A 15,229-nucleotide genomic window follows, 5' to 3' on the forward strand; every position below is an offset into this window, starting at 1 on the left:
CATTGACTATCTGGAAAAATTGTTTATGTTTTTGGCCCCAATAAAACAAATATATGTGCTTTTTTTGCTAAAGGCCACTCACTTTGACTCTGTCAAGGATGTTTGTTGAATCTCATGTGGCATGAAGGATCATTTTATTGAGATCAGATGGACCAGACCATTTCATCGGGGTGCTGCCCGCACGTACTGAGGAGAGAATAGAGCCTGCACGGGGTATTCCTTACACATGTTCCAGGGCTACTTGCCCCTGGCTTCCAAATTCACCATATTCTGGGGTTTCTAAGGCAAATCTCTGATCGGGACATAGGCAATCACTTCAAAGGAGCTAAGAGCCTATCATCAGTCGATGCTGGTAAGTCGGACATCAGCCTATATTGTTTTGATTGGGAAGCTTAAACAGAAAGAGATCAGTAGCATATTCAGTTTGCAACTCTATATCTGAGATCCCTATTATAAAGATGTGGTCCTAATGGCACAGAGGAATCATGGCACACACCACCAGCCTATTTAGCCTATAACACTACACCAGCGTGATGCCGTCTCAATGAGAAATCATTCAAATCAAGGTCGATGTTAATTGTGCTTATAAGAACTTAACGGTTTGCCTGTCTGCGATTTACATGGCTATAGATCAATGTGACAAATCGGGATTTTCAGAGAATGGATGAGAAAACCATCCCTGCGTTTTACGAAAGACAATGATAATATGCTGAGTGCAGTGAAAACCCGGATCCGATTGAAAAAATAGGTTGGAGATAGAACGAATGCGTGCGTTTCCCTGTCCTGTGCTCGAGGAACAGTTTTCTAACAACATTACCCCTGCAGTTGCGGCAAAAGTTTGGCGTGATCGTTTATCATCTGATTATCTGCAGTGTGCAAATTGAATAATCTCGCGTGAGATTGAATAAGATCCACACTAAGCAACAGCATTTGCAACGTCATAATGATCAACAAAAAGTCCTACTACAAATAGCATCAGTCATCCGTACAGTTCAACACCACGGACAGGGACATTTCGACATTTAGATGTGTATGTTTGGCGGGTATTATTAAACACAGATGTGTAGTGACGCAGTTTTAGAAGATTAAACCATTTGAGCTCACTTGAGGATTGCATGCGTTCCCGTACACCCTTATTTGGTCTAGCTGTGTAAATAGAACCAGTAAACTATATCCTAGGCATAGGTTTGGCTTGTAAACCCGATATGCAATTCCAATTATAATTTGACCACGGGTTCATTGCTGTGTTATTCTAGGACTGAGGATAGTGTTGGGATAGGCCAGCCTGAGCCATGGCTCATGGGAAGAAACCAGGGAAGATCACCAGAATCCTGGGACCCAGCCCTTCATCGTGCCCAGGAGGATCCATAGAGAAGAAGCCAGGAACTATTAGGAGAATATTGGCCCCCAGCCCTCCGCCCAGCCCGGGTCCCACAGGATCCACAGAGGAGTCTAATGAAGGACCTCATGAGGAAGGACCTCAGAAAGAAAGACCACAGAGTTTGAGGAGTAAGGACCCGCCACCCTGCCCTGGCCCCCTATCCACAGGGGAGCCTACTGATGAAGAACCCTGGGGTCTGAGCAGCAAAGGCACAACTGAAAGACTACATGATGGAATTCGGAGTCTGAAGAGTGAAGGCCCTCCTCAACACTTGCAGAGCACCAGCAATGAGGAGCTGGACAATAACAATGATGAGAGGACCCCTGGGCCTGCATCACCTGTCTCTGCTAGCCCAACCCAGGCCCGCCCAACCCAGGCCTACAGCAAAATTACCCAGGCCCAGAACTACCCTCGGCAGTCAGACGCCCAGGCCAAGAACTACCCTCGGCAGTCAGACGCCCAGGCCCAGAACTACCCTCGGCAGTCAGACGCCCAGGCCCAGCCCCGACAGACCCAGCAGCATCTCAGAGAGAGTCAAACGAGCCCCAGCACCAGGCCCACCTCTGACTCCCCATCCAGTCAGGAGCAACAGTCCAGGGCTGTTAAACCATCACCTGTCCTTACCAGTGCCAGTCCTTACCAGCCAGGTCTGATTAGTCCCTCCAGTTCACCTCTTCCTGTCCCTGCTAGAGCTAGTGTCTCCTCCAAGATCTCTCTGAACCTGCCCGGTGACTCCACCACCCCTGACAGCTTGGAGGAGGAGGACAGCTGCTCAGAGTACGACAATGTGGGTTCAGATGTGGAAGGTGTGGAGCAAGACATTGATCAGGTGCTGCAGGTGGAAGACCAGGGTATGGAGGTGAGGTACTACCATGAGCCGCAGGATGGTATCTATGTGGAACACCAAGACGGAACCTACATTAAACACCAAGACGGAACCTACGTGAAACACCAAGACGGAACCTACATGAAACTCCAAGACGGAACCTCTGTGAAACTCCAAGACGAAACCTACATTAAACACCAAGACGGAATCTACATGAAACACCAAGACGGAACCTCCGTGAAACTCCAAGACGGAACCTACATGAAACTCCAAGACGGAACCTACATGAAACACCAAGACGGAAGCTACATGAAACACCAAGACGGAACCTACATTAAACACCAAGACGGAACCTACATGAAACACCAAGACGGAACCTACGTGAAACTCCAAGACGGAACCTACATGAAACACCAAGACGGAACCTACATGAAACTTCAAGACGGAACCTACATGAAACACCAAGACGGAACCTACATGAAACACCAAGACGGAACCTACATGAAACTCCAAGACGGAACCTACGTAGAAGAATGTGAGGATGGACCCTATTGCCCCAAGGATGCCACCTATGTAGAAGGTGAGGATGGTACCTATGTGGAGGGTAGTGTGGAGGGGGACAGCCTGGAGGGGGACAGCAGCACCACTGTACAATACAAACCCACAAGGCCACTGTACGGCCCTGAGTCTGAGGAGATGCAGGATAAAGATAGAAAACCCTGTAGCTCTTCTGAGCATTACCATCAGTTCAATGACAATCCACATCAGACACCCAAGGCTGGAGACAAGGAAGAAAAAGAGGAGGTGGAGGGGCAGGAGGAGGAGGTGGAGGGGCAGGAGGAGGAGGTGGAGGGGCAGGAGGAGGAGGTGGAGGGGCAGGAGGAGGAGGTGGAGGGGCAGGAGAAGGAGGTGGAGGGGCAGGAGGAGGAGGAGGGGCAGGAGGAGGAGGTGGAGGGGCAGGAGGATGAGGTGCAGGGGCAGGAGGAGGAGGAGGTGCAGGGGCAGGAGGAAGAGGTTGAGGGGCAGGGGGAGGAAGAGGAGGGGCAGGAGGAGGAGAATTTCCCAGATGAAACTGGTGAAACAGAGGAAGAGCGGGATGTGACCACGTACACAGAGGAGGAGTCTGAAGAGACAGAGGACAGAGAGCAGGAAAATAAAATCACTACCAGCCACCAGGAGAATGATGGGGAGAGGATGAGAGCGGGAGAGAGGAAGGGGGAGAGGATGATAGACAGGGAGAGGGTGGGGGCGAGGATGAGAGAGAGGGTGGGGGAGAGGATGAGAGAGGGAGAGAGGGAGGGGGAGAGGATGAGAGAGAGGGCTGGGGAGAGGATGAGGGAGGGAGAGAGGGTGGGCGAGAGGATGAGAGAGGGAGAGAGGGAGGTGGAGAGGATGAGAGAGAGGGTGGGGGAGAGGATGAGAGATGGAGAGTGGGAGAGGATGAGAGAGGGAGAGAGGGAAGGGGAGAGGATGAGAGAGGGAGAGAGGGAGAGGATGAGAGAGGGAGAGAGGGATGGGGTGATGGTGGGAGAGAGGGAGGGGGAGAGGATGAGAGAAAGGGAGGGGGTGATAGTGGGAGAGGGGGAGGAGGAGAGGATGAGAGCAGGAGAGAGGGAGGGGGGGAGGATGATGAGAGCAGGAGAAAGGGAGGGGGAGAGGGTAAGGGTGAGAGAGGGAGAGAGGGAGGGGGTGAGAGAGGGAGAGAGAATGAGAAAGGGAGAGAGGGGTGACAGGGACAGGGAAGATTGTAAGGTCTACTCTTTGAGAAACTGTGACACCCCTGAGGACAGAACGATCTCAGTGTGTGTCTCAGAGTCCCCACAAAGGGCCCCCTATAGGGGAAGTGGAGGGGGAAGGGATTGGATTTGTGATGCCCCTCCTAGGACCCATAAGGAGGTGAAGAGGCAGGGGAGGGGAGGAGGACGAGGTGGGAGGAGCGAGAGGGGAGGAGGAAGGAGTGGGAGGGAAGGAGGAAGGGTCGGGAGGGAGACTGACAGGGAGGAAGACACAGGACAGATAGTATCTGAGATTAAGGTATGTATGAGCAGTAGCAGCAGCTCAGAGACACAGGACTGCAGAGAGGCTGCTATCAGGCCCAGACCACCAAGGCCAAGGCCCAGACCTAGATCCGGGCCCAGTTCCAGCACCCCACAACCTCACCAGACACAATCCCACACCCAGACCCGCCCAAAACAGGCCTACCAGACACACACCTACCTGACAGAGTGCCCTACTGGACCGACAAAAGCCCACCCAACACAGAACCACCACCTAGAGGCTCAGAGCGACGCCCGACAGAGCCAGCAGACTAAGACACAGGACTGCAGAGACGGTGCCATCAGTTCTATTCCTAGATCTGACTTCATCACACCACACCCTCACCCTCCTCAAACCCCGGCCCAAGCGCAGCACAGCCAAGCCCAGCAGACACACACCCAGCCTCCCCAGATCTGCCCAAAACAGGCCCATCCGGCAAAGACCCACACCCACCCGACACAGGCCCAGACCCAGGCCCGACAGGTCCTGCCGACACAGGCCCAAAACCACAAGAGACAAGCACCCACCCATCCGACACAGGCCCAGACACTGCAGCACCACAGAGAAGGTTCCGTCAGGTCCACCTTTGACTGCCCTCCCACTCACCAGACCCAGACCCAGCAGACTCAGCATCGCAGAGAGAGTCTCACCACTGAGCCTACACACAGCCAGGAGAGCCAGGCCCAGACCCAGCAGTCAGAGGCCCAGACCCAAGCCTGGCAAATTCAGGATCGGAGAGGGAGTCCCATCACTTCTGACCCCCCTCCCACCTACCAGACCCAGGCCCAGAACCATCCTCGGCAGCAAGAGGCCTGGCAGACCATGCAACACCGTAGAGAGAGCCTTACCAGCCCCAGGCCCGACTCTGACTCCCCACCCAGTAAAGCCCAAAATGATCAGTTTCAGTCCCAGCAGCACTACAGAGAGAGTCTCCCCAGGTCCCGGCCCACTTCTGCCTCCCCTCCCAGCCACAAGACCCAAATACAGGACCACACTCCCTACACCCGACAGACACAGCAGCATCGCAGAGAGAGCACCACCAGTCCCAGGCCCCCCTCTGACTCCCCTCCCCTCCAGGAGAGCCACCAGGCCCACATCCAGGCCCACTCTTTTCAGACCGAGAGCCAGGGCAGACAGACCCAGCAGCATTGCAGAGAGAACACCACCAGCCCCAGCCCAAGGCCTACTTCTAACTCCACTCCTAGCCTGGAGAGCCATCCAAGGGCTGTCAATGTATCACCAGCTTCACATCAGAACACAGAGCCACAGAGGGAGTCCCCAGAGGAGAGACAGACAAGGACACAGACACAGGTAACCAACCGCCTGATGCTGCCAACTCAACAGGGTTTGTTTTATGTTATTAGTTTACTTGACAGGGACCATGTACAACAAACATTGCACCAGATTTGACCTACATGGCTAAGTCTCATCTGCAGTCTGTTCATGTTTATGTTTGTTCCAGTTATTAGTAAGATCTCCCCTCTGTCTATTCCAGTTGTTAATAAGATCTCCTCTCTGTCTATTCCAGTTGTTACTAAGATCTCCCCTCTGTCTATTCCAGTTGTTAATAAGATCTCCTCTCTGTCTATTCCAGTTGTTAGTAAGATCTCCCCTCTGTCTGTTCCAGTTGTTAGTAAGATCTCCCCTCTGTCTATTCCAGATGTTAGTAAGATCTCCCCTCTGTTTATTCCAGTTGTTAATAAGCTCTCCCCTCTGTCTATTCCAGATGTTAGTAAGATCTCCCCTCTGTTTATTCCAGATGTTAGTAAGATCTCCCCTCTGTCTATTCCAGTTGTTAGTAAGATCTCCCCTCTGTCTATTCCAGTTGTTAGTAAGATCTCCCCTCTGTCTATTCCAGTTGTTAGTAAGATCTCCCCTCTGTCTATTCCAGTTGTTAGTAAGATCTCCTCTCTGTCTATTCCAGTTGTTAGTAAGATCTCCCCTCTGTCTGTTCCAGATGCCTCACGATGTCCCAGAGCAGCAGCCTGGCAGGCCCCAGTGCCCAGAGCCCCGGGCCCTACAGAAGGACAGCAACAACACACCTCAGCCTGAACCAACACAGAACAACGCCTCGTTCCCCAGCTTCGTGGATGGTAAATGTAATTTCTCTGTATAGTTCATTGATTCCATATCTGAGTAACGGACATGTGATTGGTTTCTGGTGTGTACCTTGTAGTTGCTGTACTGCTGCAACCATATTGCCCAGCAATGGGACAATTAACGACCTTCTGAATGTGAATCTGAATGTGAATCTGAAACTGGCTCTGAATGTTAATTTGAATCTGACTCTGAATGTGAATCTGACTCTGAATGTGAATCTGACTCTGAATGTGAGTGTCTGACTCTAAATGTGAATCTGACTCTAAATGTGAATCTGACTCTGAATGTTAATCTGAATCTGAATCTGACTGTGAATGTGAATCTGACTGTGAATGTGAATGTGAATCTGACTCCGAATGTGAATCTGACTCTGAATGTGAATGTGAATCTGACTCTGAATGTTCATCTGAATCTGACTCTGAATGTTCATCTGACTCTGATTGTTAATCTGAATCAGACTCTGAATGGGAATATGCCTCTGAATATGCCTCTGAATGGGAATCTGTCTCTGAATCTGAATCTGACAATGAATGTGAATCTGACTCTGAATGTTAATCTGAATCTGATTCTGACTCTGAATGTGACTCTGACTCTGAATGTGACTCTGACTCTCAATGTTAATCTGAATCTGAATGTTAATCTGACTCTGAATGTTAATCTGAATCTGACTGAATGTGAATGTGAGTCTGACTCTGAATGTGAATCTGGCTCTGAATGTGAATCTAACTTTGAATGTAAATCTGAATGGGACTCTGACTCTGACTCTAAATGTAAATCTGACTCTGAATGTGAATCTGACTCTGAATGTGAGTATGAATGTGAATCTGACTCTGAATGGTAATCTGAATCTGACTATGAATGGTAATCTGAATCTGCCTCTGAATGTGAATCTGACTGTGAATGTGACTCTGAATCTGACTGTGAATGTGAATCTGACTCTGAATATGAATCTCACTCTGAATCTGGCAATGAATGTGAATCTGACTCTCAATGTGAATGTGACTCTGACTGAATGTGAATATGAATCTGACTGAATGTGAATGTGAATCTGACTGACTCTGAATGTGAGTCTGACTCTGAATGTGAATCTGACTCTGAATGTTAATCTGAATCTGAATGTTAATCTGAATCTGAATGTTAATCTGAATCTAACTCTGAATGTGAATCTGACTTTGAATGTGAATCTGACTCTGAATGTGAATCTGACTCTGAATGTTAATCTGAATCTAACTCTGAATGTGAATCTGACTTTGAATGTGAATCTGATTCTGAATGTGAATCTGACTCTGAATGTTAATCTGAATCTAACTCTGAATGTGAATCTGACTTTGAATGTGAATCTGAATGTGAGTCTGACTCTGAATGTTAATCTGAATCTAACTCTGAATGTGAATCTGACTCTGAATGTGAATCTGACTCTGAATGTGAATCTGAATGTGAATCTGACTCTGAATGTGAATCTGAATGTGAATCTGACTTTGAATGTGAATCGGACTCTGAATGTTAATTTGAATCTGACTCTGAATGTGAATGTGAGTCTGACTCTGAATGTGAGTCTGACTCTGAATGTTAATCTGACTTTGAATGTGAATCTGAATGTGAGTCTGACTATGAATGTGAATCTGAATGTGAGTCTGACTATGAATGTGAATCTGACTCTGAATGTGAATCTGACTTTGAATGTGAATGTGAATCTGACTCTGACTCTGACTCTGATTCTAAATGTGAATCTGATTCTGAACCTGACTCTGACTTTGAATCTCATGCCCAGTCCCAGGTCCGTGTGAGCCGGAGGACCTGATCGATGGGATCATCTTTGCTGCTAACTACCTTGGTTCCACACAGCTGCTGTCTGACAAGAACCCATCTAAAGGAACACGCATGGCCCAGGCGCAGGAGGCTGTCAGCCAGGTCAAGGTATTCTATTTTTTTGCCTGCCTAATATTCTGATCGAATAATGAATGTCAGCTGAACTGAATATGCATTCTTCCTAACCACAATAAGGATTTTTGCCTTTGAAAAAACTCACAGTTGGAGTACACTTTTTCAGCCACATGGTGGAGCGCTCTCATTCCTTTTCACCATGTTTTGTGTGTCTACCATTTATGACAGGATTTCCCAACTGGTGGTGATTACATTTGCCCCCCCACCCCCCACAGAGTTCTCTTAAAATATTATTATAATAAAAAATATATATATTCATTGTTGGACATAAAAAAAAATGGTTTTAAAAAAAGGCAGGAAATTAGATCCAAGTGATCCAAGTGATATTAATTTAATCTGTTCCCAAGTATTCCCACGTATAATAGAGAGACACGTGATTGTATACAAATGTAAGGAAGGTTTGAAAGTGTTATGTTTTAGTCAAATATTAAATCTGTTTGGGATTCTTGCGGTCGATTTGCAGTCTACAAATGATTTGCAATTATGTTGATTTGCAATTATTCATCCCGCGGCTGAATCTAGTTGACGATCCCTTATCTATGATGATCTGCTGCCCACAGAGCCAAGATGAAGACTCTCAGATGGTGACAGAAGTTGACCTCTTCATCTCCACCAAAGCAGTCAAAGTGCTGAATGCTGACACACAGGTGTGTAGCTACAGTATTACTACAGTATTACTACAGTATTACTACAGTATTACTACAGTATTGAGCTATGTGTCTAGGGAAAACACTCAACTCTGTGTTAGCGTTGCATCTGCCGTCAGGTTGTGGTTTCAATTCAGGAAGTTGACTGAAATTTCAGTTTCAATTCTTATTCTCCTTATTGAAAAAATCTGATCTACTATCATAAGAGTCCTATGTCTTGCTCTTCTAGCTTTAGGGGCATCCTGTGGACATGTTGTTCAGGACCGTTTACTCCACACAGTACCAAGTTATTACCACAGCAGCTATATATATATAGTTGATAAATGATATATATATATCATTATCATTTATCAACTGGGTGGTTCGAGTCCTGAATGCTAATTGGCCGACAGCCATTGTATATGGGGCGGCAGGGTAGCCTAGTGGTTAGAGCGTTGGACTAGTAACCAGAAGGTTGCAATCCCTGAGCTGTCGTTCTGCCCCTGAACAGGCAGTTAACCCACTGTTCCCCGGTAGGCCGTCATTGAAAATAAGAATTTGTTCTTAACTGACTTGCCTAGTTAAATAAAGGTAAAAACTAAAAATCAGACTGTATACCACGGGTATGACAAAGCATTTATTTTTACTGATCTAATTAAGTTGGTAACCAGTTTATAATAGCAATAAGGTACCTCAGGGGTTTGTGGTATATGGCCAATATACCAATATAAGGGATGTATCCAAGAACAGCCGTGGTATATTGGCCATATACCACACCTCCTCAGGCCTTATTGTACTAAGTTATTACCACAGCAGCTATATATATTATTCACCCCCCCCCCAGGAGACGCTGATGGACAGTTATTACCACAGCAGCCATATATATTATTTACCCCCCCCCCCCCAGGAGACGCTGATGGACAGTTATTACCACAGCAGCTATATATATTATTTACCCCCCCAGGAGACGCTGATGGACAGTTATTACCACAGCAGTCATATATATTATTCACCCCCCCAGGAGACGCTGATGGACAGTTATTACCACAGCAGCCATATATATTATTCACCCCCCCAGGAGACGCTGATGGACAGTTATTACCACAGCAGCTATACATATTATTTACCCCCCCAGGAGATGCTGATGGACAGTTATTACCACAGCAGCTATATATATTATTTACCCCCCCAGGAGACGCTGATGGACAGTTATTACCACAGCAGCCATATATTTTATTTCCCCCCCCAGGAGACGCTGATGGACAGTTATTACCACAGCAGCCATATATATTATTCACCCCCCCCCCAGGAGACGCTGATGGACAGTTATTACCACAGCAGCTATATATATTATTTACCCCCCCCCCCCCCCAGGAGATGCTGATGGACAGTTATTACCACAGCAGCCATATATATTATTCACCCCCCCCCAGGAGACGCTGATGGACAGTTATTACCACAGCAGCTATATATATTATTTACCCCCCCCCCCCCAGGAGATGCTGATGGACAGTTATTACCACAGCAGCTATATATATTATTTACCCCCCCCCCCAGGAGACGCTGATGGACAGTTATTACCACAGCAGCCATATATATTATTCACCCCCCCAGGAGACGCTGATGGACAGTTATTACCACAGCAGCCATATATATTATTTACCCCCCCAGGAGACGCTGATGGACAGTTATTACCACAGCAGCCATATATACTATTTACCCCTCCCAGGAGATGCTGATGGACAGTTATTACCACAGCAGCTATACATATTATTTACCCCCCCAGGAGACGCTGATGGACAGTGCGTTGCGTTCCATATCCTACATCGCAGACATCGGGAGCATCGTGGTTCTGATGGCTCGGACCCGTATGGCAGGAACATCCTCACAGGACTGTACTGAAGCTGATCTCTCCTCCTCAGAGGGACAGAGACACTACAGAATGATCTGCTATGTCTTTGAGTCAGAAGACGTGAGTACTGGGCTGGCAGCCTTAAAATAAGATTCTGTTCTGTTCTATTTTGTTTTATTCTGTTCTATTCTATTCTGTTCTGTTCTATTCTGTTATATTCTGTTCTGTTCTCTTCTGTTCTATTCTGTTCTGTTTTATTCTGTTCTATTCTTATTCTGTTCTATTCTGTTCTATTCTATTATGTTCTATTCTTATTCTGTTCTATTCTGTTCTGTTCTATTATGTTCTATTCTTATTCTGTTCTGTTCTATTATGTTCTATTCTGTTCTATTCTGTTCTATTCTGTTCTATTCTGTTCTATTCTATTATGTTCTATTCTTATTCTGTTATGTTCTATTCTATTCTATTCTATTATGTTCTATTCTATTATGTTCTATTCTATTATGTTCTATTCTTATTCTGTTCTATTCTGTTCTATTCTGTTCTATTCTGTTCTATTCTGTTCTGTTCTATTCTGTTCTATTCTTATTCTGTTCTGTTTTATTCTGTTCTATTCTGTTCTATTCTATTCTGTTCTGTTCTATTATGTTCTGTTCTATTCTTATTCTGTTCTATTCTGTTCCATTATATTATATTCTGTTCTATTATGTTCTGTTCTATTCTTATTCTGTTCTATTCTGTTCTATTCTTATTCTGTTCTGTTTTATTCTGTTCTATTCTGTTCTATTCTATTCTGTTCTATTCTGTTCTGTTCTATTCTTATTCTGTTCTATTCTGTTCTATTATATTATATTCTGTTATATTCTTATTCTGTTCTGTTTTATTCTATTCTATTCTGTTCTGTTTTATTCTGCTCTATTCTGTTCTATTCTCCCACTCTTCAACTTTGAGTACTGTTGAATGTTATTGATCAATTGGGGCAATGATTTTGTTATTTGAGATTCTCTGGCACAGTATTTGCGAAGGTCAAATCAAATGTTAATGGTCACAAACACATGGTTATCAGATGTTAATGTTCACATACACATGGTTAGAAGATGTTATTGGTCACATACACATGGTTATCAGATGTTAATGTTCACATACACATGGTTAGCAGATGTTATTGGTCACATACACATGGTTAGTAGATGTTATTGGTCAAATACACATGGTTAGTAGATGTTATTGGTCACATACACATGGTTATCAGATGTTAATGGTCACATACACATGGTTATCAGATGTTAATGGTCACATACACATGGTTAGTAGATGTTAATGGTCACATACACATGGTTAGTAGATGTTAATGGTCACATACACATGGTTAGCGGATGTTAATGCGAGTGTAGCAAATGCTTGTGCTTCTAGTTCTGACTATGCAGTTAAAATCTAACAAGTAATCTAACATTCACAACAACGACCTAATACACACAAATCTAAAGGGGGGAATGAGAATATGTACATATAAATATATGGATGAGCGATGGCCGTGCGGCATAGGCAAGATGCAGTAGATGGTATAGAATACAGTATTTACATATGAGATGAGTAATGTAGGATATGTAAACATTATATAAAGTGGCGTTATTTAAAGTGACTAGTGATACCTTTATTAAGTCCATTTATTAAAGTGGTCAGAGATTTGAGTGTGTATGGTGACAGCAGCCTCTCTATGTTAGTGATGGCTGTTTAACAGTCGGATGGCCTTGAGATAGAATGGCCTATACACTATTACAGTACACTATTACTGAACATCATTTTAAAGCTTTGAAAATGTATATGGCTTGTACAGAGGCCCTACCTTATTTAACTCTGTTGGCTTTCCTATAACACGTGTTATATCTTCCTATAACATGTGCTATGTCTCCCTATAACATGTGTTATAGCTTCCTATAACATGTGCTATGTCTCCCTATAACATGTGCCATGTCTCCCTATAACATGTGTTATAGCTTCCTATAACATGTGTTATAGCTTGCTATCTATAACATGTGTTATAGCTTCCTATAACATGTGTTATAGCTTCCTGTAACATGTGTTATAGCTTCCTATAACATGTGTTATAGCTTCCTGTAACATGTGTTATAGCTTCCTATAACATGTGTTATAGCTTCCTATAACATGTGTTATAGCTTGCTTCCTATAACATGTGTTATAGCTTCCTGTAACATGTGTTATAGCTTCCTATAAGATGTGTTATAGCTTCCTGTAACATGTGTTATAGCTTCCTATAACATGTGTTATATCTTCCTATAACATATGTTATAGCTTCCTATAACATGTGCTATGTCTCCCTATAACATGTGCTATGTCTCCCTATAACATGTGCCATGTCTCCCTATAACATGTGTTATAGCTTCCTATAACATGTGTTATAGCTTGCTATCTATAACATGTGTTATAGCTTCCTATACCATGTGATATGTCTCCCTATAACATGTGCTATGTCTCCCTATAACATATGTTATAGCTTCCTATAACATGTGCTATGTCTCCCTATAACATGTGCTATGTCTCCCTATAACATGTGCCATGTCTCCCTATAACATGTGTTATAGCTTCCTATAACATGTGTTATAGCTTGCTATCTATAACATGTGTTATAGCTTCCTATACCATGTGATATGTCTCCCTATAACATGTGCTATGTCTCCCTATAACATGTGCTATGTCTTCATTCATCATTTCAGTTGGTCCCTAACTGTGTGCTCTCTCCCACCTCTGTATTGTGGTCAACTTGAATAGCTTGTAGTTTCCATTGAGTAGTTATCCCCTACCAACCGGCATCCCTCCCTTTGCCCCCTCTCTATATCCCCTCCCTATATCCCCTTCCCCCTCCGGCCCCCCTCCCTTTGCCCCCTCCCTATATCCCCTTTCCCCTCCGGCCTACCTCCCTATGCCCCCACCCTTTTCCCCCTCTCTATATCCCCTTCCCCATCTGGCCCCCCTCCCTTTGCCCCCTCCCTATATCCCCATCCCCCTCCGGCCTACCTCCCTATGCCCCCTTCCTTTTCCCCCTCCCTATGTCCCCTTCCCACTCCGCAGGCCCAGCTCATTGCCCAGTCCATCGGACAGGCATTCAGCGTTGCCTACAGGGAGTTTCTCCGAGCCAATGGGATCAATCCTAAGGACCTGAGTCAGAAGCAATACAGTGACATCATCAATTCCCAGGAAATGTACAATGACGACCTGGTCCATTTCTCAAACTCTGACAACTGTAAAGAGGTGAAGTGTGTGTGTGTGTGTGTGTGTGTGTGTGTGTGTGTGTGTGTGTACTGAAGTGTAAATTGGTGTGACGGCCTACTGTTGTGAGCAGAGCTTTGATTGTTGACCGTGATGCATGACACTTCAGGATGTATTGCCCCCTTCCTTCCTTCCTTCCTTCCTTCCTTCCTTCCTTCCTTCCTTCCTTCCTTCCTTCCTTCCTTCCAGTAAATTAAAAGAGATAACTTTGAAGAGTACAAGTAAGCAACCTAGTGGTTAAGTAAGCAACCTAGTGGTTAGAGCATTGGGCCAGTAGCCGGAAGTTTGCTGGATCGAATATATGAGCTGACAAGGTCAAATCTGTCGTTCTGTCCTTGAGTAAGGCAGTTAACCCATTGGTCCCTGGGCGCCGAAGACCTGGATGTCGGTTAAGGCAGCCCTTACCACCTCTATGATTCAGAGGGGTTGGCTTCATTCTTATTCTAAAATGTATTAAATTGTTTGTTTTTTTCTCGTCAATCTACAGACAATACCCCATAATGACAAAACAAAAACTGTTTTTTATAAATGTTTGCTAATTTATAAAAATAAAAAAAACTGATATCACATTTACATAAATAATCAGACCCTTTACTCAGTACTTTGTTGAAACACTTTTAGCATTGAGTCTTCTTGGGTATGACGCTACAAGCTTGGCACACCTGTATTTAGGAAGTTTCTCCCATTCTTCTCTGCAGATCTTCTCAAGCTCTGTCAGGCTGGATTGGGAGCGTTGCTGCACAGCTATTTTCAGGTCTCTCCAGAGATGCTTGATCTGGTTCAAGTTCGGGCTCTGGCTGGGACACTCAAGGACATTCAGAGACCTGTCCCGATGACACTTCTGCATTGTCTTGGCTGTGTGCTTAGGATCGTTGTCCTGTTGGAAGGTGAACCTTCGCCCCAGTCTGAGGTCTCGAGCGTTCTGGAGCAGGTTTTCATCAAGGATCTCTCTGTACTTTGCTCCGTTCATCTTTGCTCGATCCTGACTAGTCTCCCAGTCCCTGCTGCTGAGAAACATCCCGACAGCATGATGCTGCCACCACCATGCTTCACCGTAAGGATGGTGCCAGGTTTCCTCCATGTTTGGCATTCAGGCCAAAGAGTTAAATCTTGGCTCATCAGACCATAGAATCTAGTTTCTCATGATCTGAGAGTCTTTAGGTGCTTTATGGCAA

The 15,229-nt window shown here is 45.3% G+C and overlaps 1 protein-coding gene across 1 annotated transcript in view; it reads left to right on the forward strand.

The window, feature by feature from the left end:
- Positions 1 to 144: 144 nt before the first annotated feature.
- The window catches only part of LOC110522710 (uncharacterized), a 22,961-nt gene continuing 7,876 nt past the window's right edge, over positions 145 to 15,229 (forward strand). The window contains exons 1-8 of the mRNA XM_090233403.1: positions 145 to 352; positions 1,257 to 3,659; positions 3,882 to 5,555; positions 6,202 to 6,337; positions 8,116 to 8,261; positions 8,849 to 8,935; positions 10,701 to 10,886; positions 13,857 to 14,036. Of these exons, the coding sequence (XP_090089529.1) occupies positions 1,293 to 3,659; positions 3,882 to 5,555; positions 6,202 to 6,337; positions 8,116 to 8,261; positions 8,849 to 8,935; positions 10,701 to 10,886; positions 13,857 to 14,036 (4,776 nt within the window). The 5' untranslated portion in view covers positions 145 to 352; positions 1,257 to 1,292. The remainder of the gene's footprint in view (positions 353 to 1,256; positions 3,660 to 3,881; positions 5,556 to 6,201; positions 6,338 to 8,115; positions 8,262 to 8,848; positions 8,936 to 10,700; positions 10,887 to 13,856; positions 14,037 to 15,229) is intronic.

This window comes from Oncorhynchus mykiss, chromosome 4, assembly GCF_057628025.1.
Source record: "Oncorhynchus mykiss isolate SJ-2025 chromosome 4, ASM5762802v1, whole genome shotgun sequence".
NCBI classification, from domain to species: Eukaryota; Metazoa; Chordata; class Actinopteri; order Salmoniformes; family Salmonidae; genus Oncorhynchus; species Oncorhynchus mykiss.